The following is a 27,418-nucleotide window of genomic DNA, read 5'->3' as shown; positions in this document are numbered from 1 at the left end:
TTGGCCTCAGAGCCCAGACAGTCCTATTGCTTCTGTTCCCTGAGTTCTGATTACAGGTGTGAGCACACCCACAGTATGCTTCCTCTACTATGGTTATCTTTGTATTTAGTTCTAAATGTCAAGCTTGTATTACTGTCGAAAGTTTTGGATGGTGACCCCGTGTCGTTACAGTCTGTCCTTGAGAAGCGCACAGCACTGAGGCACTTGTGTGCGTTAGTTCATTTACCAGACTTTCACCACATGTGTGGCTTGAGGCTGAGCATTCCAATAGATGAATGATGGTAGCATAGTAATATGACCTTCTAATGCTTGAACTAGCTTTTCTAAAGATGTTTGCAAGTTTATAAAGTCCCCAGAGGCTTCAGGGAGGTTTCCATTCTATCCGCAGTGTGCTTCATCTGGCATCTCTGTTGTCTCTTTGTTTTGCTTTTGTTTATTATCACAGAGAAGCTTCACTGGCCTGAGCATGAACTTGCTAAGAAGTTTGTTCTAAATGCGGAAGAGGCACTGATCATTGACAGCAAAAGAAGCTTTTCGAATTTGTCCTCTGGAGTTCTCAAGGACACTTTCACAACTGGAACCAGTAGTTACAATGTTCTGCTACAGAGCAAGGAGGAGAAAAAGCACCACTCACAAAAGCGGTTTTCCTCTGCCTGCTCCAGACAACATAAAAAGCCCAGCAAATCTCCTAGTTCCTCTCATAGCAAAGACCCTAACAGGATGACAGCCCTGGTGCCTGTGGCAAGCGCTGGTACTTGGTACTGCCTAGACAGGCAGTCTGCTGTTTTTGTCACTAGTTCAGTACCAAGTCCTGTAAAGTTTACCTGTGATATCTCTGTTACAGGAAGCAGCCTAGTGCTGCCACCTAAGCCGAAAAGCAAGGTCAAGCGACGCAATCTGACCCCGCTCCCCAGGCCAAAGCAGCAGCCTCAGCTGTGCCGGAGCTTTGAGAGGGGAGAGGACCTGTCCGGGAAAAAGCTCTGTATTCTGACGGCTATAAAGCCCGTCAACCTGGAGAAAGAAAAGCTGCGGTTCTTCAAGTCGGACTATACCTACAACCCTCAGTTCGAGTATGCCAACCCCAGTCTGCCAGGCGTGTTAGCTAAACACAGCACCGCCTCTGACCGCTTCCTTAAGCAGGTAAAATGCCACTTTTGTAGTAGTAGTTCATCATTACGTAGCTAGAGTGATGGATGATCTACCTTTGTCTAAGCAAAAGGAGATAGATAGCTCCATATCCTCTATTATCAGCTCCCACTAGGGAGGGGTAGCTATGTGATAAGAAATTTGTAGGTGAGTGTTTTTGCCCACCTCTCTGAGAACTATGTTGTGGTAATAAAATCTATAGACTTCACGCTGTGCTCTCTGACTAGAAGACACTGTTCTGTGCTTTGACTTAGAATTAGGAATTGTGGCTCCCTAGCCAGCCATCAGATAAGGGTTGGGTAGGCCGCACTGTTTGTGTTTCCCCTCCGGGCTAGGAGATCAAACCTGGGGTCTTGGACACGCTGGGCAACTGTTCTACCATCTATGACATCCCTTCATGACACAAGAGAGACAGGATCTGGTAGCCCAGGCTAACCTCAGACTTACAGTAGCACTGAAGATAACCTTGAACTCTAGATCTCTCTGCTTCCACCTTCCAAGTACTAGGAGCAGGCTGGTGAAATGGCTCAGCAGGGAAAGGCTCCCGCCACTAATTCTGAGAAGCGCAGGTCAGTCAGTCCCCAAGACGCAAGGTTAGATGGGAGAGAATTGACTCCAGTATTCTCTGGAATTGACTCTGACTCCCTAGGCATGTGTGCCCCACACACTACACACAGTTTTAAACATGAATTCTAAGTCCTGGGATTACAGGGCTGTGCTTGCAGATCTAGCTTGAAAAGCTTTTAAGCACACTGTGCACTTCCTCCTGCTCTGTTCCCAGTCAGCACGCACCCTTTGGTTTGCTTTTGTTCAGACAGGATTTCACGCGGCCCAGCCTGGTCTAGAGCTCCTGTGTAGGGAAAGTGACCTGTCCGTCTGCTTACCTCAGGGGGTGCTGGTAGGGATGAGAGCCTGGGCTCAGGCCTCCTAGGCAAGCCCTGCCCACTGAGCCGCACCCAGGCCTAGTCTGCTGTCGTCTGTAGTTCCACTCATCCTTCTGCTTTTGTCCTCTCTTCTTTATATTACATAAGGAAATACATAGCATATGTAAAATAATTTTAAGGAGTTACCTGCCCTTAGTGCTGAAAACAACCTTTTGAGGCTGTACATACAACTCACCCTAGCACTTAGGAGGCTGTGGTAGGAAGATCTCCAGTATAAGCTAGCCAGGCTACTTCTAGGTTCATTCTGTTTCTGTGATAAAACAGACCAGAAGCAATGGGAGGGAGGAAAGGTTTATTTTTGCTTATGGGTTCTCATCGCTGAGGAGCGTCAGGGCTGGAATTAGAAGGCAGGTCTGCTTGCAGTTCCATGAAGCATTCCCCTACCCAGGGAACTGGCTCATAGCTAAGCGGGTACAGCAGACAGCATGGGAAAGGCTGCTGGATGGGTCTCTCACAGGCAGAGCCATGCTTACCTAGTGTTTATACAGTCAGGGTCTGCCTGCCCAGGGAATGATGCCACCCACAGTGGACATACAGTTCAGTGCTAGAGCTCTTGTCTAGAGTGTGTGAGGCCCCAGAATCATTACCAAATACAGGCAGGTTTTTTAAATTAAAAACAATTATTCAGTGTGTAGGTGTTTTGCCTGCATGTATGTGTGTAAAATGTGTGTGCTTGGTGCCCTTAGAGACCATAAACTGGAGTAACAGACAGTTATGAATTGCAGTATAAGGCTGGGACTCAAACCAGGGTCCTCTGCAAGAGCAGCCAGTGTTCTGAACCTCTGAGTCTTCTCTGACCCCTTGCTGAACTGTTTCAAAGGATGGGTTTAAGGATACCATGCTTATAATTCTAGCACAATCAAGGTCAGGGCCACCGTTGGCTACATAGTTCAAGGCTAGCGTAGGCTATGTGAGACCCTATCTAAAGTCTCCCACCCTAACAACCTCACACAAAGACTATCTTGTTGGGTGCAATTAGATTATGCCTGTAGTCTGAGTATTTGAAAGGCTAAGGTAAAATGGTCTATTGAGTCTATGAAGTTATTCAGAATTAAGGACAAAAATCTTAGATTTTACACTTTTTGGAAAAAAAGGAAATGGAGTATTGGGGTTGGATATTAGCAACATAGGAAAGACACTTCCCCTAATAAAACACTTACTTACACTAAATTCTAAAATTGAAAGCTAGCAATTCTGACAAATTCCATACTGTATAGTGACTTGGGAACTAGATTACAGAGCATGGACTTCCCCATGGCCATTTTGTCCTTAAAGCAATTCGATAATTGTAAATAGGTAAAGGTCTCGCATCTCCATGTTGCCAGTGAAGAGAGCAAGCCTGGGAAAGGCAGAATCACACTGCTAAGGCAGAATCACACTGCTAAGGCAGAATCACACTGCTAAGGTAGAATCACACTGCTAAGGTAGAATCACACTGCTAAGGCAGAATCACACTGCTAAGGCAGAATCACACTGCTAAGGCAGAATCACACTGCTAAGGCAGAATCACACTGCTAAGGCAGAATCACACTGCTAAGGTAGAATCACACTGCTAAGGCAGAATCACACTGCTAAGGCAGAATCACACTGCTAAGGCAGAATCACACTGCTAAGGTAGAATCACACTGCTAAGGCAGAATCACACTGCTAAGGTAGAATCACACTGCTAAGGTAGAATCACACTGCTAAGGTAGAATCACACTGCTAAGGCAGAATCACACTGCTAAGGTAGAATCACACTGCTAAGGCAGAATCACACTGCTAAGGCAGAATCACACTGCTAAGGCAGAATCACACTGCTAAGGCAGAATCACACTGCTAAGGCAGAATCACACTGCTAAGGCAGACTCACACTGCTAAGGCAGAATCACACTGCTAAGGCAGAATCACACTGCTAAGGCAGAATCACACTGCTAAGGTAGAATCACACTGCTAAGGCAGAATCACACTGCTAAGGCAGAATCACACTGCTAAAGTAGAATCACACTGCTAAGGCAGAATCACACTGCTAAGGCAGAATCACACTGCTAAGGCAGAATCACACTGCTAAGGTAGAATCACACTGCTAAGGTAGAATCACACTGCTAAGGTAGAATCACACTGCTAAGGTAGAATCACACTGCTAAGTGGTGGAGCCTTGCTGGGAAGCCAGGCCTCCTACCCATTCCGCTTCTGACAGGGACACCCTTCCTCCTGTGTCAGGGTCCCCACTGTAAACAGGTTTTCACTGGATCAAACTGCACTCGAGAAGAGAGATTATTTGTTAGCACATAACTGTGGGAGGAGTGGCTGTGATGGTCAGATTCCAAACAGAAAACAAAATCGGCCATTAAACTAAAGGTGGAGCAGTTGGAAGAACACTGAGACTGTTCAGAACGTTTGCTATCCATCAGAGACAACAACGGGCATTTATAGAGAAAAGATTTCCATTTTATAGATGAAGTATTTACATGCCTTATGCTAGCTTTGAATATAGGATGAACTTCAGGATGCTTACCATGGTACACTCCTTTAGTCCCAGCACTTGGGAGGCAGAAGCAGGCAGATCTCTTGTGAGTTTAAAGCTAACCTGGTCTATAGAGTGATTTCCAGGACAGCAACCTTGTCTCAAAACCAACCAAACAAAGCAGGTTCTAGGGCCAGATGTGGGGCTGCACGACCGCCTCTAATCCCCGTGCTCAGGGGCCGAGGCAGGCAGATCTCTGTGAACTGACATTGGCCTGCTCTACAGAGTTCCAGTGAGACCCTGTCTCAAAAAACACCGTCACTGTCTTAGGTGTCACTGTCTATTGCTGTGACAAAGCACCATGACTAAAAAGCAGGTTGGGGAGGAAAGAGTTTATTGAATAGCTTACAATTCCACATTGCTGTTCATCATTAGAAATAGTCAGGATAGGAGCTCAAGCAGGGCTGGCCCTGGCACCTGGAGGCAGAGCTGGCACAGAGGCCATGGAGGGGCTGCCTACAGGCTTGCCTCCTCTGGTCTGCTCAGCTGGCTTTCTTGTAGAACCCAGCCCAGGATGGCACCATCCACAAATGGGCTCACCCTCCCCTGCTGATCACCAATTCAGAAAGTGCCTTACAGTTATATTTCATGGAGGGGGCATTTCATCAAGCAGGCTTTGTCCTCTGATGACTCTAGCTCATGTCACACTGACCCACAAAGTCAGCCAGTGCAACGCCTCTCCCCCAAAAAACCAATCAAAAAGCAGGTTCTGATTTAAGAGGCATAAAGATGAGCTGCGGGCCTAGGCCTGCATCTAGAAACAGCCTGGCCACCCTCGTGCCACTGCCCTTGGCCCTCCTAAGAGCCAGGCTTTTGGGAGTGCTTTGGCAGCAAGCCTGTTGGAGTCATTTTGAGTTGTGATAACTTGATGATGCATCCCTGCTCCTTAGCAATGTATTCGTGTATGGACTCACACTTGGTGATGCGATTGTTTTCCCTCCTATTTTGACATATCCGCTGTGGTGTTTATAGTGCTGATGGACCCATGCCAGCCAGGATGCGCTGGTTACCATCTGCTGCTGGCAGAGCTCGGCCAAACCTTCTGGCAGATTGCCACTGTCCTTACCAGTCTCTCAACAGCCCAAAACAGGATTTCTTTTCATACATTTTCTTGAAGATTTGTTTTATGTTCTGTATATGAGGGGTTTTAAAAAGATTTATTTATTGTTATGTGAATGGGTGTGTTCCCTGTGTGTAAGTGTGGTGAGGGCATAAATGCCTGTGGAGGCCAGAACTGGATGGCAGGTGCCCTGGAACTAGAGTCACAGAGCCCGTGCACTGCCGTGTGAGTTCTGGGGCCTGGACCAGGCAGGTTTGCCAGAGCAGTCAGCCCGCCCAGCGTGCAGCGAAGCAATGCACCCAGAACTGTCGGCTTTCCTCCGACTTAGAGGCTTACTTCCTGTGGTTTTCTTGGAGTTTCTGATAATTTGTGTTTCTTACCAGTTTTAATTAGTCTTCACTTTGTATATATCTGGAAAAACATCTCAACTTTTTAAGATGACGAGAAGTGGATAGTGCATTGCCCTAGATGAAAGATGGAAATATTTTAATATCCTCCTTCTCTTTCTCTTTCTCCTCCTCCTCATCAGTGTCACCAAAGAGTATTATTTTTGACATCAGAATAAAAGCTGGCTTTGCCCTTCAGAACTCTTTCAGTCTTGTGATCTACTCTCTGTATTTCTGATCAGGACTTTTGCTTGCCTTTTGAATAAATATTCCTTGCTACTGTGCCCAAAAAAGCAGATGCATCCAAGTAGTACACAGACATAAATGCAGGCAAAATACCCATGACACACAAGTAAGTAAATAAATAGATGCATTTTAAGTTACAGAGGCAATTTTATAGATTGCTACAGAGGATTGGTTGTCTTGTATATTTTTAAATTTTTAACTTTTTTACTCCTTTATCTAAATGGTACTTGTAACCTACTGACTGATCTGGAGACATAATTGGTTTACATTGGAGTTCTTCCAAACCACCATGTATTTTGTCAAGGAGCCAGCAGTTAGAGGTGCAATGTGCGGTATGTCAGATGCTGCATCTCCAGCTAAAGAGCCTAGAGACAGGGAAGAAGAGCTTCCTCCTGTTCCCCAACCTCCTTTCCTTTCAGTTAGGAACCCTGGAAGCATCCCGCTTCCCACTGGGCCAGCAAGAACACTTGTAAGACATTTTCAAACATCAGAGGGAACTGTGTAAGCCTAGAAAAACATGCGGGGAGGGGGGGGGGAGGGGGGGGGAAGACCGGGCAGTGGTAGCGCACGCCTTTGATCCCAGCACTTGGGAGGCAGAGCAGGTGGATTTCTGAGTTCAAGGCCACCCTGGTCTACAGAATGAGTTCCAGGACAGCCAGGGCTACACAGAGAAACCCTGTCTCAAAAAACCAAACCAACCAACCAAACAAACAAACAAAAAACCATGCAGCTAGGGTTTCAGCTTAACCCTGTAACTAGTAAATTTGAATGTGTCTTGACAAATAAGGTCATAATTAGCTGACTTAATCTCAGAATGCCATGAACTGTTGACTTAATCTCTCTTTTACAGTCCATCAATATTATGGAGCTGACTTTACAGAAATATGGAAGTTATGAAAAATTTGAACAAGCTACTGGTGGTAGCTTGTTATCTAAAACTCGAATCTGGAGTCACGTTAGAAAGTACATGGTGAAGGAAGGCTGCCTGGGAGAGGTATGGGCTGTGGGTGGGCGTGGGCTGTGGGTGGGCGGGGTCTAGGAAAGACAAGGGCCGTGGGTGGGCGGGGCCTGGGAGAGGTATGGGCCGTGGGTGGGCAGGGCAAGATTCTGTTTGGATAGTCCTGTTTTCCTGGTTGGATTGGGCACTTGCCACCTGTCTTTTGCTGCTTGTGTCATTCCTGTATGTGTAGCATATAGCACTGTGTGAGTTTCTCAGAACTATAGAAGAGAGATTTTGCTGTAGTGTTCTTAGTCATCAGTCTCAAAACTGGTACTGACAAGGTGCAGGTTTGGACACACACATGCGCTGTTTTTTTTCCAGTTTTGTGTGGATTCTGAGGCTTGGGCAAGCACTCTGCCATGAAGCTCTAGCCCCTCTTTTCACTTTTGCTTGCCGTAGAATCTCACTAAGTTGCCCAGGCTGGCCTGCAGGTCTCTCTGTTGCTTTAGTTTCTCTAGTCTCTGGTGTACCCTTTCTTCTGTCTTCTTCTTTCCTTCCCTCCCATCTTCCCTCCCTCCCTCCTTCCCTCTCTCCCTCACTCTTTCCCTCCCTCCTTCTCTCCCTCCCTCCCATCAACTTAGTTTAATTAGATAATAAATAGGTCCATAATTTTTCTGCAAAAACTTTCTTTCCTCTCCCTTTATATTTTCTGTGTATGCATGACTGTGCATGTGTGTATGATATAGTTATATATTTATATGTATGTGGGAACATGCATGCCACAGTGTGTGTGGTAGTCATAGGACAAGGGGACAGCATCTGGGAGTTACTAGGAGCATGTTGGTTTTAGAGAGCTTGGGTCATCAGCCTTGATGTTGAGCACCCTAACCCACTGCGTCATCTCACCAGCCCTGTGTGTGTGTTTCTCCTCTTGCCGCCTAGATTGTAGTTCATCTCACCGAAGACCTGCTTTCCAGGGCATCCATGACAGTAGTAAACGGATGCCCGACTCTAACCATCAATGTTTCTACCGCACGAGAGCATTGGCTGGAGGGCATGCTGAGGCACGAGATAGGTAGGGCACCCTTCCCACTGGCGCAATTGGCACTCAAGAGTTACCCGCTGTTCTTTCAGAGTGTTTATTTCCTTAGCAATATTTAGTAAAAATTCATCATGTTAAGCTTCGCAGGAACTATATGTCATTTCACTTAATCTTAGCCAAAAGGCCGAGAAGTGATTGTATGTCATTTCAAATTAGAATTTTAGAGCACTGTCTTGGGAAGTCATTTCCATCCTTTTGGTTTTAGTTCCACATCTGAAATTGAGGGCATGCATGCTTAGGAAAAAGACTCTTTGCTAAGGAAAGGAGGAAAAGGAAAAGTTACTCTTTTCAAATTAAAGACTCAAGAGGCGTCGTCAGGGTTAACACATGCCATAGCTACTGTTCCATGGCTCTCTGGGAAGGGAATGCACATTCTTATTTAAGGGATGTTTATTTCCACCATCTCTTCATCATGGCTTAAAGTAAACCCACTTTGCTGTAAGGTGGTCCTTTAGCGAGGTAATTGGCTGGCCCAAGTAGATTAACTCTAATGTTTTGGGTAGCTTGAAGTGTTAGGTCTCCACCAATGGCCAAAGATATCTTCCATTCTCTTGAACAAAAGGAAATAGCTTTATATTGTGAGTGTAATGTCTGATCATCTGATAGAGGCCAATCCTTTAGGAGACAGGCTATAATTGGGAAATGGATATAACCCATCCGTGGTGGTTTGAATAGGAATAGCCCCATTGACTCCTGTTTGAGTGCTTGGCCATAGGAAGTGGCCTTGTTGGAGTAGTTGTGGCTTTTATTGGAAGAGGTGTGTTGCTAGGGGGTGGGCTTTGAGATCTCAGAACCTCAAGCCATGCCCAAGGTGCCCAAGGATCCAGATGTAGAATTCTCAGCTCCTTCTCCAGCACCATGTCTGCCTACACGCTGCCATGATGACAATGGAGTGAAGCACAGAAAGTGTGAGCCGGCCCCGATGAGATGTTTTCCCTTATAAGAGCTGCCATGGTTATGATGTCTCTTCATAGCAGTAGAAACCTTCACTAAGGCAGAAATTGGTACAGGATTGGGGTATTGTTGTGATAGGCCTGACCATGTGGACTTTGAGACTTTGGATTAGAAAAGTAGTTTAATGATTTAAGTGGGGCTTAATGGGCCATACTAGTAGACGCATGGAAGACAGTGGTTCTAAGGGTAATTTGAACCGTAGGGACCCAGCTCAAGAGGTCTCAGAGGAGAATAATATGTGTAAGTGGTCTACAGACTGTTCTGATAATTTTGGCTAAGAATGCAAAAGCCTTTGTCTGAAAAGTCTTCCTGAGGCTAAAGTGAAGAGTTTTGGATTGGGTGGGTTGGCAGAGGAAATTTTAAAACAGCCTAGTTTTGATGCTGTTGTGTGGTTAGTGTTCACTCTGACAGAGATGTGTAATGAAAAGGATGGGGCTGAGCAAGGAAAGATACAAAATATACAGTTCAAGGAGGAGGGCGGCCGAGAAGTAGAACGTGGCTAAGTCCTGTGTTCAGGATGAGCTGATTAAAGAGAAGCCTGATGGCCGATGGGTGAAAGGGCGTGGTGACCTCGGCAGATCTCACCCAGTTAAGCTTCCTGCTAGTGAAAGGGAAGGTTCTGGGCTGGCTGTGGGGGTGCACGCCCTTAATCTCAGAATTCCAGAGGCAGGGATGGGTGGATCTCTTGAGTTTGAGGCCAGCCTGGGCTACAGATTGAGTTTCAGGACAGCCAAGCTTAGGCAGTGTAGGAAACCATCAAACCCAAAATGCTGATGAAGATGCATTTGAATGAAGGGACCGCGCGGCCTTCCAGCCCTAGCCACCAACAGAGCTTGGCAGCTCCAGCCATGTGGTTTTGGCTTTAGAGCCAAGGATAGAAGGAAGGGTTTATGGAATCTCCCTCCACAACTAAGTTTAGTTGCTGAGTGAGGCCAGGCGTGTGGCAGGGGTGTCCTGCACGGAGGCGCAGAGAGGCCACTGTGTGAAGCTGTGGAAGGTGAAGCCCGGATTGCCTCCAAGGTGTTGGAGGTGCCAGAGCCATGGCATACCTGCCCCGCCCCCAAATATATACATATGCTAACAGGGGCGGGGCCAGCTCCAGGAGAGAAGTGTGCTGCAGCCAACACTGAAAAGAGGCAGGGAGCTGAGGAGCATTTTGACAACAGACGTGGAGATGCAGAGGGTGGAGTTTGTCCAGCTGGTTTTAGTCTTGCTTTGGTCTGATCTTTCTCATTATGTTTCCTTTTCCTCCCTTTGGAATGGTAATATATATCCTTTTGGAAGTATGTGATCTGCTTTTTCATTTTGAGTTTACAGAGATTACAGCTAAGAGATTGCCTGAGTCTCAGAAGAGACCTTGAACTTTGGATTTTTAAACAAGCTTGAGACTGTTACAGACTTTGGGGACTTTTACCGATGGACTGAATACATTTTTGCATTATGTTCTGGTGCCAAGCCTGTGGGGGCAGGGAAAGGAATGTGGTGGTTTGAATAGGAATGGCCCCTATAGGCTCTTGTGTTTGAATGCTTGGTCATAGAGACTGGCACTGTTAGGAGGCATGGCTTTATTGGAGTAGGTGTGTCATTAGGAGGTAGAATTTGGGGTCTCAGATACTCAAGCCACACCCAATGTAACATTTTCTTCCTATTGCCTGTGGATCCAGATGTAGAACTCTGGATTATCCTTTTCTAGTACCAGATGTAGGTACTCCTCTTCTAGTACCCTGTCTGCTTGCATGCTGCCAGTTTCCCACTGTGACAATAATGGAAAGTTCAGACTAAACCTCTGAACTGTAAGCAAGTCCCAATTAAATGCTTTTCTTTATAAGATATGTTCTTGGTGTTTCTTCACAGCAATAGAAACCCTAACTAAGACACCATTCTACTCTGAGAATCTAGAAACCCAGTTCCAAAGCTGCTGCCAGAAAGGACTATTGTCCGACTGTTGTCCGACTGTTGTCAGTCCTGCCCCTGTGTGCATCCTCCAGTCAGTTGTTCATTTTAGGCCGAGACAAGGAACCAGAGCTATTTCAGGTCTCCAGTCAGGACAGGACCAAGATTCTTTTCAACTTATTGTCATGGACATAAACTGAGGCCCTATCCTTAAACCTCCCCCTTGTTCCTACCTCAGGTTCCCATCACCCCTGAAGAGGTAATCCCAACCACCTTCAGGAAATCTGGGTGATACAGATCTGCTTTCTTCATCCTAGGTGGGGCCACTGGTCATGGTGTCTGGGGTGCCTCTCCAGTGGGACTCTCTGGGAGATAGAAAAGCGCATCATGGTTCCCTTAACGTTATTGGCTTGCCCTTGGATCGAGGCATGTCTGTGGGATAAAGGCAACAAAGGAGTCTGGGGTCATGATATTGGAGCCTTCTAAGCCGAGGAAAGATTTCATCCCACCAGGAGCAGGCCATTCTTAGTACAAAGCTTAAAACTGCAGGCCTGAACCAGCAGAGGCATGGCAGAGGGTATTGGCGGCCTCTGCTGTGCTTCAGGAGTTTGTTCCTGTTCTTTGGCCTTCAAGGCCTGGCCTGACTCCAGAGTGCTGCACCCAGGATGTGCATTCAGGAACTCTGAGCTGGTGGAGTGGCTAGAATCCCAGTCTGAGATGCTCCCCAGTGAGCTGTCCAGGTGGACCAGCAACACTGACTGTCATTGGGGTCTTTGTCTGGTCATCCTTAGCTCCTGAGGACATGCTTGCTGGGAAAGAACTGTGAAAGACCCTTTTTTTGGCTTTGAGATCTTAGAGATTTGTTTGTTTGTCTCTCTGTTTTCTGAGACAAGGTCTCATGAAGCTTGGGTGAACTTTAATAAAAATAAATGTTTCTTTTTGCTCATGATTTCCTAGGTTTCAGCTCCCTGTGAGCCAATGTTGTTACCCTTGAGCCATGGTGCACTCATGTGGCCACTGAACACGGACGGTCAGGAAGGCAGAGAAGGCAATAGGAAAGGGTCTCCCGGTCCCCTTCTCCACACCCTCACCAGGCCTTCTACCTTAAAGGCCTCACCACCTCCCAGGAACACCAAGTTGGGAACAAACCTTTAGCACTTGGGACTCAGAGGGAGAATATTCCAGATAAATGCAAATTTTCTTTGGGAAAGGACCAAGGCAAGAATGTCATTTCTTGTCATTTGTACCTTTTCTTCCATGTAGGCACGCATTACTTTCGGGGTATCAACAACCTTCAGCAGCCGTGGAACAGTTGGATTGGCCGCAAAAAACATGAGCTAAAGCCAAACAATCCTACGGAGGAAGGACTGGCAAGCATTCATAGTGTCCTGTTCAGAAAAGACCCCTTTCTGTGGAGGGCTGCGCTCCTGTACTACACGGTGTATCAGGCCAGCAAGATGTCCTTCTGTGAGCTCTTCAGAGATATTGGCAAGTTTGTCAAGGACCCTAATACAAGATGGGACTATTGTGTAAGAGCCAAGAGGGGGTGGACGGACACTTCCGAGCCAGGTACGTGTTCCCCCATGGTAGGTCTTCTGACTTTCTGGCTGTTAGCTAGTGGTTTGGGTCATGTTTTAAGCCCTGAATCTGATAATGGCATGTTTGGGACCTGAGGCCATCCCAGGCCCTTGCTGCGGAGCCCATGGCACACACATGTTAATTTGCCTAACCGTCTTGGGACATTTCAGGCCAGCAGACTGCAAAGCGTGACAGTGAGCTGGTCAGGGAGAGGAGTTTGTGTGATCCCAGCAGCCAGCAGGCTGGGGCAGGAGGAATCAAGTTTGAGGCTAGTCAGCAGGGAAGGTTAGCAAGATTTAGCAGGCCAAAGGTGCCTGCTGCCAGGCTGATCACCTGAAGAGTCTCCGTCCCTGAGACTCACACAGTGGAAGGGGAAAGGTGACTCCTGCAAGTTGCCCTCTGACCCCTCCACTTGTAAACTGTGATAAATGCATACACACACACACACACACACACACACACACACACACACACACACGCTAAATAAGTGTCTTAGTCAGGGTTTCTATTCCTGCACAAACATCATGATCAAGAAGCAAGTTGGGGAGGAAAGGGTTTATTGAGCTTACACTTCCACATTGCAGTTCATCACTAAAGGAAGTCAGGACTGGAACTCAAGCAGGTCAGGAAGCAGGAGCTGATGCAGAGGCCATGGAGGGATGTTTCTTACTGGCTTGCTTCCCCTGGCTTGCTCAGCCTGCTCTCTTATAGAACCCAAGAACACCAGCCCAAAGGTGGTACCACCCACAAGGGGCCCTCCCCACTTGATCACCAATTGAGAAAATGCCCCACAGCTGGATCTCATGGAGGCACTCCCCCAACTGAAGCTCCCTTCTCTGTGATAACTCCAGCCTGTGTCAAGTTGACACACAAAACCAGCCAGTACAATTGACCCCTTGTCAACTTGACACACAAACACATTACTATTAAGCCTCAACCCTTACTTTCTTATTCATCCCCAAGATCTAAATTACTTTAAAAGTCCCACAGTCTTTACACATTAAAAGTTCAATCACTTCAAAATGTCCAATATCTTTAAAATTTAAAATCTTTTAAAAATTCAAAGTCTCTCAACTGTGGGCTCCACTAGAATAATTTCTTACTTCAAGAGGGAAACATATCAGGGCACAGTCATAACCAAAAGCAAAACTCAAACTCCAGTGGTTCAATGTCTGGGATCCAACTCACTATCTTCTGGGCTCCTCCAAGGGCTTGGGTCACTTCTCCAGCTCTGCCCTTTGCAGCACACAGCTTGTCTTCTAGGCTCCAGCTGCTTGTACTCCACTGCTGCTACTGCTGTTCTTGGTGGTCATTGCATGGTACTGGCATCTCCAAAACACTGTAATTAGGCTTTACCAGTAGCCTCTCATAGGCTCTCTTCAGGGTGACAAGCCTCTGCTCCTATGCATGACCCCTTCAAGTCCTGGGACATCAATTGCAACTGAGGCTGCACCTTCACCAATGGCCTTCCGTGGCCTCTCACTGTGCCAAGAGCCTCAGCTGCTCTTCATGACCCCTTTATTCCTTCAAAACCAGTACCATCTCGGTGACTCTTACACAGTACCAAGTCCAGCCATAACACAACATACAACTGTGGCTATCTCTGGAATACAGCCTCTGTGCTCTCAGAAAACACTTCCCAGAAGATTTCACCTCAGTGGTGCTGGTTTCTTCTTAATCACCGCTAATTTCGTAGCTCCAGCTAACCAGCATCAATAGTCCCAGTAACACAAAGGTTCGATTTAGTGGTTCTGGTATCTTGTTAGCTGATTCTTCAGCCCCAGTTAACCAAAACCACAGAATCTTCACAATTGAAACATGGCCCTGATAAAAGTCTTTAATCTTCCCTCTGAAATTTCACAAGTCAGACCTCCATCTTCTGCACTGTTCTTAACATTATCTTCCAAGCTCCTATAGAACTTTCCACAGAGCTCTTAACATCCTAATGGCTCTTCTAGCTCAAAGTTCCAAAGTCCTTCCACAGTCCTCCCCAAAACATGGTCAGGTTGTCACAGGAATACCCCACTACACTGGTATCAATTTGTCTTAGTCAGGGTTTCTATTCCTGCACAAACATCATGATCAAGAAGCAAGTTGGGGAGGAAAGGGTTTATTGAGCTTACACTTCCACATTGCAGTTCATCACTAAAGGAAGTCAGGACTGGAACTCAAGCAGGTCAGGAAGCAGGAGCTGATGCAGAGGCCATGGAGGGATGTTTCTTACTGACTTGCTTCCCCTGGCTTGCTCAGCTTTCTCTCTTATAGAACCCAAGAACACCAGCCCAAAGGTGGTACCACTCACAAGGGGCCCTCCTCACTTGATCACCAATTGAGAAAATGCCCCACAGCTGGATCTCATGGAGGCACTCCCCCAACTGAAGCTCCCTTCTCTGTGATAACTCCAGCCTGTGTCAAGTTGACACACAAAACCAGCCAGTACAATAAGTAAATGTAAAAGTTCTTATAACTACATAGGATGAGTACACACTGTATTCTGGATCAACCAGTCGCTGGCTAAGCAGGAGCTAATCTTTTTTGGAAGTTTCTTTATTTCCTAAGACTTACGTATTTGTCTTTACTTATGTGTATGTCTGTGCCTTTGTGCATTTATGTATGCCTGGTGCCCTTAGGTCAGAGAGCACCAGAGCCCCTAGAAATTGAGGGATGGGCAGGTGTGAAGCACCTCGTGTGACACTGAAACCCAACCTGGGTCCTTGGGAAGAGCAGTAAGTGCTCTTACACTGAGCATCAACTCCGTCCCTCTCTCTGACTTTAAAAACAGTTTTATTGAGATATTTGGGATGGCCTATGCCTTACAGGTAGTTCACCCCTTTAAAATGTCACCTCATCATTTTTCAGTGTTAGCCAGCTGTGTGTTATTACCACTAATTTCTGAATATCATGTTTACCAGCCCCCGCCCAAGAAACACACACCCACAAAAATTCTTCCCCTGTATCTTCTTTTCCTCAGCTTTCAGGAAATACCTCAAGTGGTTTTTACCTTTTATCTCTGTAGATTTGCCTGTTTTGAACATTTCAGATGAATTGAATTATATGATTGGCTTCCTCCAATTAGCAGGATTTTCTTTCAATTTTTCTTTTTTTTAAAACTGCCCCACTGTTTAACCCTGGATGATCTGGAACTTACCATGTAGACTGTGGTAGTTTCAAACTCTCAGAGATCCACCTGCCTCTGCCAGTAGAACCCCAGTGGCCCGGCAGGGTGTCTTCAGACCCGTGGGGGTTGGCCTTGGTTCCGCAGGTGCAGCTATGTTCTCAGGAGTTCTGCTGCCGTGGGTGTCTATTGGAGCTCACGTGCGGTGTGGTTTTCTTACACTTGACTCTATACCCACAAGTGGATGTTTTGGTGGAGTTTGAAACTGAGTCTCACTTCATAGCTTAGCCTGGCCTGGAGCACACAGAGATCTTCACAAGCCTAAGTCACCATACTCTGCTTAGAGGCAGAGCAGGCAAGGGACATGGGGACTGTGCCTAGCTTTGGGGGCGTCGGTAGTGACCACGCTGGCTTACTACATCCAGGGCTTGGTGCTCCTCTCCACATCTTTGCCAGCATTTATGATTTTCATTTTTAAACCAGCAGTAGTACAAACAGTGTAGATGTGGAAAGGCATGTTTTTATACTTTTGGTTTGCATTTACTTAAGACCGTGGTATCAGGCATCTCCTAATTTGCTTAGCTGATCATTGTTTTTCTTTATGAGAACTATGTGCTTGTTTTCCCCCAGTTTAATTGGATTATTTCCTTTTTTTTTTTTTAAATTGAATCACAAGAGGTCTTTATGTGGATATAAATCTCTTGTCAGATGTAAGATTTACAAATATTTTTACCATTTTGTGGATTGGCTTTTCAGTTTCTTTTTACATCGTCTTTGGTGCCATCCACCCACCCATGCTTGGGATACAGAACTTGGCAAATGTTCTTGATGCCTAGCCTTCTGTCTGAAGTTTTGGGTAGAGCGGGAGCGCAACCACAGAGAGAGAGAGAGAGGGGGGGGGGGAGGCAGCTCTCTTTGCTTGCTAGCGCATGGGCATGGTGCGTGCACAACTGACGAGAGATCGGCTTCCAGTGCTCTCGTCAGAGGGTCTTCAGACACCTTGGCAGTAGGGTTTTTGTTTGGAGGAAGATAATTTTTATTTATTTTTGTGTGTGTGTACTTGTGTGCATATGCATGCGTGTGTGCATCTGTGTGTGTGATATGTTTGTGAGCACGGGTGCACATGCAGTGTGGCCTGCATGTGGAGGTTGCAGGACAACTTTTAGAGACAGTGCTCTCCTTCCTCCCTATTGAGGCCCCATCTCTGCAGTTACCTGGCTCCCCGGCTCCTCTAGGCCAATGCCGCACACATTTTGTTGTATCCGGCTTTTCCGCGGGCTGCAGGGATGAGCTCGGATGTCAGGATTGTTTCTAATTGCCATGCCTGCTCACTAGCGTACCTAATAAAGTTCGCAATAGTTACTTGATATGTGACCACATAGAGAACATAGTCCACTTGCATGCTGTTTTTTAAAAGCTCTGGCAAGGCAGGAGGTTTTCTTCGTGTTGACTGTGGCTTTTTTGTTTGCGCCTGGGTCTCCTGTTGTGTAGTTGGTGGGCTTGGCCTGTGCGTGCGTGGAGACTTCCACGTGCTGGGATTTCAGTGTGAGCACCACACCATCCTGGACGGTCCTGTGTGTGACTGAGTAGAAAGGGGGCTCCTTCCAGAGGTTCCTGCTTCTACTTCTATGCAGGCTTTTGTCCTGGAGCAGGTTGGGTTTGTCTGTCTGTTCGAGAGACAAGGGCTCTTAATTATGTAGCTCTCTTATGTAGATCAGGCTAGTCTCAAACTCACAGAGACTTACTGGTTTCTGCCTCCTAAGTGCTGGGATTAAATGTGTGTGCCACCATGGCTGGTCTAATGCTATGCATTCTTTAAATTCTGGGTCTCATCCCCATTTTCATAGGAAGAAGGAAGATCAAAATCACCTCAAGTGCATTTATTCTGAGTTATTTTTTGAGTCAGGAGCTGGCTCTGAGAGTCAGGCTAGCCTTGAACTTACTGTGTAGCTAGGGTTGTTGTTGACTTTGCCAGGCTATTGTTTCTACTTCCATACAGTGTTAGGATTACGGTATGTATTACTTACCCCCCTCACAGCGTGTGTGTGTGTGTGTGTGTGTGTGTGTGTGTGTGTGTGGTTTGGTTGGTTCTTTGGTTGTTTTTTTCTCCCACCCCCAACCTCACCCCCCACCAAGATCTGCCTCTGCCTCCTGAGTGCTGAGATTGAAGGAGTTCACCAGCACACCCATCAGTTGGTTTGTTTGCCTTGTTCCCTAAGACAAGGTCTGGTAGTCCAGGGTGTCTTCATATTTGCTGTGTACTTCTGATCCTTTTACCCCCGCCTCTAGAGAACAGATGTGCACCACTATCCCAGGGTTGTGCAGTGCTGAGCTTCCAAGAACTGTACCAACGTGGCTACACACACATCGTGTTAAGTTTTTTGTTTTGTTTTTGAGACAAGGTCTCACATGGCTGACAAGCAGCTCCCTGTGTAAATGAATCTGGGCTTTACAGTTTTTAAACCATTAAACTATTGCTTTAGCTGGGCATAGTACATATTCCTGCAATCCCACTCCCCAGGAGGCTGAGATGGGAAATAGATGTGAGTTCAAAGCCAGCCTGACCTACACAAGAGCCACTTTCATTGACTGTTTTTAGATAAAGATTCTTAGAATTGAACTCAGGTCTTCATGCTTGAGGCAAACAATTTACAGACTTGAGATATTTCCTGAGCCTGAAACCTTGTCTTAAAGAAACCTCCAATCTGTGCTGCTGGAGAGATGGCTCAGAGGTTAAGAGCACTGACTACTCTTCCTGAATTCAATTCCCAACAACTGCATGGTAGCTCACAACAATCTGTAATGAGATCTGGTGCCCTCTTTCGGCCTGCAGGCATACATGCAGGCAGAACACTGTGTACATAATAAATCAATCAAATAGGCAAACAAAATCAACCAAACAATATCATATTATCTCACCCAGGATAACCTCCATCTCAAGACCCTTTTGCCTCAGCCTCCCAAATACCTGGGATCACAGGTATGTGACATAGTGTTCAGGGCCACAATCCTTCCTTATCAAGGAGTTAGGGCAGGGAAATGGGACCTGCAAAACCCCACATCTCCACATTGCCCTGGTTAAGACCTCCCTGTCACAAGCCCCTCTCACGCCGAGGATTTGCCCATGTTCACGTGGGTGTGCGTGGGTGATATTTGTACATCGTGGACTTTAAGTACCTGGCTTTAATTTGGGGGAAGATGTCATTTTAGCTAAGGAAAAGCAGTTCGTTCTTCAGGCCTGGACTCTGTGCTGTCGGTACTTCTCTGTCCTGTTACTTTCTGAGAGCCTACATTTTAAGTTGTGAAGATAACTGAATAAAAGTAAACACGGCCAGGCCTGCTGGCCCACGCTTTGATCCCGGCACGAGACGAGGGAAGTGGATCTCTGTGTGTTCAAAGCTAGCCTAGTCTACATAGTGTCTGCCAGGACAACTAAAGCTACACAGTGAGTGAGGTCCTGTCTCAAATAATAAATAGAATGTTTTAAATACAGATTTGTATTTCTATAAACATGAGAAGGTAAACACCGGGGCTGGAAAGGATATTATAAATATTCATCTAAAGAGAAAGGAAGTAAGCACTGTTCTGTTCTTCCAGGGTGTTTCAGTAAAGACCAGGTGTACTTGGACGGAATCCTTCAAATCCTGCGGTTCAGAGAGTCCATAGACTTTCATCTGCTGACTGCCCTGGGCAAGGTGCGTGCATGGCGGGCCAGACCAGACTGCAGGCTGAGGGTATGACAAGGCAACTCAAGGCCAAGCCTGCTATTTTGTGGCTGCTGGAACAGGTTTCTTTTTGTGATAACTGAAGGAAAGTTCTCTGTGATAAGTAAGACACAGGAATAGAGGGTTTGGGAAAATGTTCTTTATTTATATGTGCATCTTTTTCTGAAAAAACATCAGTTTTGGGCTTGCTTTTGGGTTTGCTTGTTTTTGAACCAGGATCTCATGGAGCCCAGGATGGCCCCCAACTAGCTGCTGATGGTGACCTTTGTTGCAGCAAGATATTTCTATTCATTTACATTGAGGCAGTGAGAGGCCAGTGATTGGAGGGGAGAGAGGAGGAAGAAGAGGAGGAGGAGGAGGAAACAACCTTATTCCTTGGCCAATGATCTAAAAGCATAAATAATTATTTATAATATAGAATATTCACCAATAAACAACCACCTTACTAGTTTCAGCTTGGTGGCACACACCTTTAATCCCAGGGCTCAAAAGTCTAGGGCAGGTGGATCCCTGTGAGGGAAGTGAGGGGCAGAGAGAGGGCGAGTGAGGTCCAAACAAGCAGAGCAGAAAGGGAGAAACCCTGTCTCGGAAAAACCAATCCAAAACCAAAAAAAGGAAAAAGAAAAAAAAAGAAATATTGGGATACGACTTTATCATTGTAAATGGCTTTATAAAATTGGGAATTGTTTTTTGTTGTTGTTGTTGTTGTTTGTTTGTTTGTTTGTTTGTTTGTTTTTGAGACAGGGTTTTTCTATGTAGCCCTGGCTGTCCTGGAACTCACTCTGTAGACCAGGCTGGCCTCGAACTCAGAAACCAGCCTGCCTCTGCCTCCCAAGTGCTGGGTTTAAAGGCGTGCGCCACCACCGGCTGGGAGTTTCTTATACATCAGTATATTTGGTTAACTATTCAAGTTTAAGAGTCAAGCTTTACTGGATACTTGGAAGGAGTGGGTGCCGGGCAGAAGCATGGAATTCCCACCATTTACAGAGTCTATGACAAGAGAGGAGGAAACACAGCTGGGATGCAGTGAGAGCTTCCTGGGAAAGATTGGCTGCGGCGACAGTGAGAGCTGCCCTGAGCGAGATCCCCCAGGACTTGGCGCAGAGGCCTGGTGGGGCGGTACTGATTTTATAATTATATAATTGTTTACCACTACAGACCTTAAATTTTTTTTTTTTTTGAGACAGTGTTTCCAGGTGCTAAGATTGTGGGCATGCACCACAATACCTTTCTTTAAAATGTTTTTCTAAGAGTGTTTGAAAGGAAGCTATAAATATGACGCATGGCCTTTTTGAGCTCTCCTGTGGACAACGGCATGCTCTAACATGACCACACCATTTCCAAAAAGAGTTGTCATTAATTCAGTATAAAATTAAAATATAGCACAGATCTCATTGTGTGTGGCCATCAAGGTGACCAGATCCTTTGTCAGTTAACACTGATGTTTAGAAGGAATCCTTTCTAAACAACAAGTCCTAGCAGTGGACTTGGAAGGTTCCAGGCCCTGGGGCCTTGGGGCGATGACTCAGTGGTGTAAGAGCATTTGCTGTTCTTGCAAAGGACCAGGCTTGGGTCTCAGCACCCCACATGGTGTGTGGCTCATAGCCACACGGAACTCCTACTCCAGAGGGTCCATGCTTTCTTCTGGCCCCAGGCAGGCAGGCATGGACACACAGACACACAGACACACACACACACAAAATGTTTTAAAAAATGTTTTTAAAAATGCATTTGGGGGCCTGGAGGGATGGGTCAGCAATTAAAAGTATCTGCAGCTCTAGCAGAGGACCAGGGCTGGGTTTCCAGCACCCACATGGCTGCTCATAAACACTTGTGACTTCAGTTTCAGGGGATCCCAAACCCTCTTCTGATCTCTGAAGGCAGCAGGCACATATATACAGGCACACACTTGACTACATTCTTGAACATGTTAAAAATACATATATATTTCACAAGCTGAGATCTACTTCTAGTACATTATTAGGGGGACAAATAAGTAACTTTGATAATACAGACATTAAAAATCAATAAGATGGAAGTGCAATATGACTGTGGTTTCTTCTCAAAAAGACTTCCTGCCAACCTTGGAAGAGTGGTGATCAGAAGATGGGCTGTTTAACATCAGCCATGCCAAGCCAGGCTTAGTAGTGCACTCCGTTATCCAGCACTCAGGAGGCAGAGTCAGGGAGATCTCTTGTCAATTTAAGGCCAACATGATCTACATACTGAGTTCTAGGATAGCCAGGGCTACACAGTGAGACCCTGTCTCAAAAAATAAATAAAATAAAATAAGATCAGCCTTGATTTGGAATTTAAAAGTAAAAATAACTTATAAAATTGTAAACATTTTTCTCTTCTCAACTAGTTCCTCTTTTCATGGGCTTGTTTTGACACAGGGTTTCTCACTATGCAGCCCTATGTAGAGCAGGCTGACCTTGAACTCACAGAGATCTAGCTGTCTGTATCTGCCTTCCAAGTACTGGGATTAAAATGTCTGCTAGCATTCATGACTTCATGCCTGTTTTTTAATGACTCAAGTTTCTTTACAGTTGCTTATGGGAATGTGTGTGTGTGTGTGTGTGTGTGTTTGGGGGTGGGTGCTGATTATAGACACACGGGCAGCCCACCAGTGGCAACACTGCCAAACAGTGTCTCCTTTGCCTTCAACCATTAACTACTTACAACTTGGAGGGTGGAGGTGGGGCTCCTGAGCCCTCACCTTCAGCTTCGGGTCAAGGGTGGGTCATCATAGCTGCTGTGAATTCAGTCAGAACTCAGCATCCACACCACCAGCTATTGCATTCTTCCTGACCCTCCTTCCATCTCCCCTGACTGGGAGAGTGGCACAGATGGCCCATTTATGGCTGCTGATTCTTTTTTTTTTTCTTTTGGTTTTTTTTGAGACAGGGTTTCTCTGTGTAGCCTTGGCTGTCCTGGAACTCACTTTGTAGACCAGGCTGGCCTCGAACTCAGAAATCTGCCAGCCTCTGCCTCCCAAGTGCTGGGGTTAAGCACCGGCATGGCTGCTTATTCAAATGTCACTTACTTCTTGACACGTTGACTGGCTGTGTATGTCTGTACTAACTACTGCCCACTGCAGAAGGCACCTGCTCCGGCCTCCGCCGAGAGCAGCGATCACCTGTGAGCGGGAACATAGTTATTTAGAGGGTGATCTGGTAGGAGCTCCATTCCCAGCAGTACCAGCAGCTCCCAGCCAGGGCTCTGACCGCCTCAGCCACAGGCTTCGGGCCAGGCTTACAGCTCCTTTACAAAATTCTCTCCTGTGGAGAGAGCCTCGATCCTGACTATTGGCCATCCACGTAAGGCTAGCCTGTGCTGCCACAGTGGACGAATCTCTGAGCCTACAAGGAATGGGGTGTGGGGACAGTCCCTCCCCAGTAGAGTGTGTCTGGCCAGCGGGGAGAGTTTACCATGTTTTTTAAGTGCCTAGAAAAATTCAAAGTTAAAGCAAGAGAATCTAACAAATTATGTCTTCCAGCTTAATAAACAGAATCAGGAAGCCAGCATGGAAGAGTGTCTCTTCTTCAGATTTGATCTCGCTGTCTTTATTTAGATTTAATGGGGATTTGTTTGAGTCTGAAGTCTCTCCTACCTGAGTATGTGGCTTAGTGGGAGAGTACTTTCCTTGCATGCTCAGGCCAAACTTGGAAGCTCAGTAGCACCGAAGAGGTCAAAGTCTCCTGTGAACACACAGGAGGCTCACTGTCTAACGTTCACACAGACTGACTTAGTTTTAAGACAGGGCATGCAGTCAGATACTGACTTTCTTTTTTATGCTTAGTTATGAGAGGCCATAAAATAATATTTCATTTAATGCAGCAAAGGAAAGTAAGCAACTACTTTTTTTTATATTTTGGTTTTGATAATAGAATCTCACTATGTAGTAGAGGTTGGCCCCAAACTCACAGATAACCCCACCTGTCTCTGCCTCCAAGTTCCCACGTGCTGGGATTAAAGATGTGAGCCGCCACGCCTGGCCTCACATCCACACATTTTTGTTTAATGTCCTTGATCCCCTCCAGATGTCACTTGTAGTTGCAAAAATAGTTCCTTTTTGTTTTTCTTCAGGTATCTTATGAAGACGTGGATCGCTTAAAAGAATTGGCAGTCACTGAAAACATGCGAGTCCCGCATTTCCTTCATGACCACAGCCGCTACATGGAGCACTTAGAGAAGATCATGGAGGTGAACGAGCTGACAGACGCCGAGCTGAAGGACCTCATCTAAGCAGAGAGCCGGCGCTTGGCGGCTGTTAGCGGCCAGGGCACTCCGCACCTGCAGAACTGGAGGAGAGCGGCTCTCAGGAGCCAGCCGAAACTCTAAGTTATATGTAGACCTCAAACTATTTTCCTAAAACATTTCTATAGACTGCGGGTGGAAGTCGCTTCTCTTTTCATTCAGATCTCTCCAGAGACAGATGAAGATTCCGCTGCTGGTGACTCCCGGGCGAGCTGTGAACGTGAGCACCAGGCCAGCTCTGGATTGGAGGTGGCCGGTCTTACGCTCTGCTCTGTAAACTCCATGGTTCTATTTCCTCTGCTAAACAGTGGGAGTTCTTTGTAACACCCCAGAAGGCTAGCAATAGCTAAGAGTTCTTATTTTTCTTATGTTAAGTAATATTAAAAGGAGATTGAAAGCTTTTTGTTCAGTTCTTATTTTATACATTTTCATTACCCTCTCAGTTTATGGAAAAGTGTGTGTCTTACTCTGTGTGTGTGTGCCTCTGTGTGTGTGTGTGTGTGTGTGTGTGTGTGTGTGTGTCAGTGTGTGTCTTGGTGTCTGTGTATGTGTCAGTATGTGTCTGTGTGTGTGTCTGTAGGTATGTGTCTATGTGTATATATGTCTGTGTATATGTCTGTGTGTGTGCCTGTGTGTGGTGTGTCTGTGCATGTGCATGTCTGTGAGTGTGTCAGTGTGTGCCTATGAGTGTGGTACTGACGATGAGACATGGGTACTCCGCCACTGATCTATACCCCAAGCCTCAGTGCTTGTCTCCGTTCATCTCCCTGTGTATCGAGCCCGGTGCAGAGGCCTGCAGGCTGGCGATACACAGCACCACCCCTCACAGGGCTCCTCTGTTATCTCTGAGCCAAACTGTTAACATTGCGGAAACATGGTTGCCCCTTTTAATTTTTAGTCAAGTTTTAAGATCCTTCCCTTGGCCTGAAGTAGAGTGGTAGTTCCCTGCAGGGGTGTGTGTGTGTGTGTGTGTTCCCTGCTGTGGTATGTGTTCCCTGCAGTGGTGTGTGTTCCCTGCAGCAGTGTGTGTGTGTGTGTGTGTATGTGTTCCCTGCTGTGGTGTGTGTCTTCCTTGCAGTGGTATGTGTGTGTGTTCCCTACAGCAGTGTGTGTGTGTTCCCTGCAGCAATGTGTGTGTTCCCTGCAGCAGTGCATGTGTGTGTCTGTGTGTGTTCATGTGTTCCCTGCAGCAGTATGTGTGTGGGGGTGCAGGGTCTGAGTATGAGTTGCTGGAGGATTTAACCTACTCAAATAAAACATCTGGGGAAACCGAGGCCTCTCCCCTTGTTTGCTATATGTCATGAGGAGAGGACAGACAAGCTGACCTAGAATAAACCTGGCCATAGTCTGAACAGTGACATTTCTGGTCGTCTTCTTCTGACACAGCTTGGATTGATGAGAATTCCGTGTGTGCCAGTTCCCTGCTTGCAGCATGTACACGAGGCCAGTAATGGCTCTTCCTACAGCCGAACACCCAGGAAGGAAGCTTCGGTTAGGTACTCAGGATAGCTGAAGCGATTCCTACCCAATGCCTCTGTGTAGGTGGTACTGATTTGTGTGTGGTGTATGCATGTTTGCATGCGCATGCTATGTGTCTCAGTGTGATGCATGTCTGCACATGTGTGTGCTGCTATGTTGGTATTTCTGTCTATGCCATGTGTAGTCTAGAGGTCATCATTGGGTATCTTACTATGTAGGCCTGGAACTTGCTGTGGAGACCAGGCTGGCCTGGTACTCAAAGCTCACAGCCCAACTTTGTGTCCCAAGTGCTGGGATTGTGTGAGTTGCCTGATGTGGGTGCTGGGAACCAACTCAGTTCCTCCCTAAAAGCAGCACATGCTCACCTCTCCAGCCCTTAAATTTTATGTATGTCCACGTGGGTTCTGTGGACCCTCTGTGTGGCTGTTGCCCATGAAGGTAGAAGAGGGGTGTAGGACACCCCAGAATTAGAGTTATAGGCAGTTGTGAGCCTCCGTGTGTGCTGGGAATGGAACCTGGGCCTTCAGAAGGAGCCAGCTATCTCTCCAGCCCCAATCTCACTTTAACATAAAAATACAAATTGTGTGTATCTATCTGTATGTGGCTGTGTGCACATGAGTGCAGGTGTCCTCAGAGATCAGAGATCTGGATCTCTCCAGCGTCGGGATCATGGACAGTCGTGAGCTGCCCAATGTCGATGTTCAGAACTGAACCGAGTCCTCTGGAAAAATGGCAACTGCTCCTTAACCACTCTGCCATTTCTCCTGCCCTCACATCAAGTTACATTTAATTTCTTTTGAGACAGGATCTCTCTATGTAGCCCTGGTGGCCTGGAACTTGCTTTATCTAGACCAGGCTGGCCTTGAACTTGGAGAGCTGAACTGTTTCTGCCTCCTGAGTGCTGGGATTAAGGCATATGCCACAACACCTGACTAAAATTGTATTTTACTTATTCTATGTGTATGAATATATCTTTATGTATGTATATATACCATACATGTGTGGTGTGCCTGATGCACTTGGGGCTCAGTACAGGGGCTATGAGCCACTGTATACATGCTGGGAATCAAACCCTGTTTCTGCAAAAACAACAGGTATTCTTAACCACACTGAGGTAACTCTCCAGCCCACCCACTGTGGTAGGGCCATCATCTCTAACCTTTATGGGCCGCAGGACAGTGATCTGAGGGAGGCAAGGTGGCTTGGTTCAACCCAACCCCGTAGCCGGGGTTTCTTCAAACGTCAGGAGTCTGACCCGAGTGGTTTATCTCAAGTGTATTTAAGTGCAGTGTAGTTGGTGATAACTTAGTCCCGTGTACAACAAAGTGTACCTAAGTCTCCCCAAGGACAGATCAGATGTGATTGTATCAAAACTATTTGTGAAGTCCATGAAGATGGATTCTACCGATTGGCTGAGAAAATCAAATATACTAGGAGGGACCAGGGGAGGGCTGATGCTGGGCGCTGCATCCCTTCCCTTGAAGGAACCTGTGCTCTAATTCCAGCCTCCCCTGCTGCTCTGTGAGCAAAGAACCCCTTGCGCTTCCTGCCCCAGGCCTGTATTTCTTTTTAAGACTTGCTGTGCTCGACTGGAGAACTGGCTCATTTGTCCAAGGGTGTGTACAAGTATAAGCCACGCCCAGCGATCACACCTTCAATCTCTGTAAGTTCGAGGCCAGCCTGGCCTACATACAGAGTAAGCTTCAGGACACCCAGAGCTACACACAGAAACCATCTTCAGAAGCCAAAACTAATCGAGTGTAGACAGCTTCTCTCTGTGGCTCCGACCCTGACCCCTGCCACATGCAGCCTTCACTGCAGGCACTTGGGTGGGCGGGAGTTTATGGGTGTGTCCTGTGATACAGCTTACTACAGTCTAATGCCTCCCTTGGATTTATTTCCTGCCGTTTTTGGAGTTAGTACCTCTGTGAAGATGTTAGGACTCCTGGCCATCGGATACAGTAAGTGCGACAGGAACACACAAGTGTCTTCATTGTTACAGGAACTCCACCCTCAAGTCAGTAAATGATGGGATAGAAATCCACTTTTTTTGGGGGGGGGAGTTGAGACAGGGTTTCTCCGTG

At 46.5% G+C, this 27,418-nt stretch overlaps 1 protein-coding gene across 4 annotated transcripts in view; it reads left to right on the top strand.

The window, feature by feature from the left end:
* Matcap2 (microtubule associated tyrosine carboxypeptidase 2) overlaps positions 1–24,333 on the top strand; it is a 55,792-nt gene extending 31,459 nt beyond the window's left edge. For 2 of the 4 annotated variants that reach the window (XM_052188815.1, XM_052188813.1), the window contains 6 exons: positions 446–1,140; positions 7,139–7,282; positions 8,171–8,303; positions 12,441–12,746; positions 19,468–19,565; positions 23,685–24,333. In XM_052188815.1, the coding sequence (XP_052044775.1) occupies positions 446–1,140; positions 7,139–7,282; positions 8,171–8,303; positions 12,441–12,746; positions 19,468–19,565; positions 23,685–23,843 (1,535 nt within the window). In that variant the 3' untranslated portion in view covers positions 23,844–24,333. The remainder of the gene's footprint in view (positions 1–445; positions 1,141–7,138; positions 7,283–8,170; positions 8,304–12,440; positions 12,747–19,467; positions 19,566–23,684) is intronic. The other 2 variants (XM_052188814.1, XM_052188816.1) reach the window with 2 other exon arrangements.
* The last annotated feature ends 3,085 nt before the right edge of the window (positions 24,334–27,418 follow it).

Source organism: Apodemus sylvaticus, chromosome 7 (assembly GCF_947179515.1).
Source record: "Apodemus sylvaticus chromosome 7, mApoSyl1.1, whole genome shotgun sequence".
In the NCBI taxonomy this organism is placed as follows: domain Eukaryota; kingdom Metazoa; phylum Chordata; class Mammalia; order Rodentia; family Muridae; genus Apodemus; species Apodemus sylvaticus.
The sequence above is the reverse complement of the archived record's forward strand: the minus strand, read 5'-3'. Positions and strand labels throughout refer to the sequence as shown.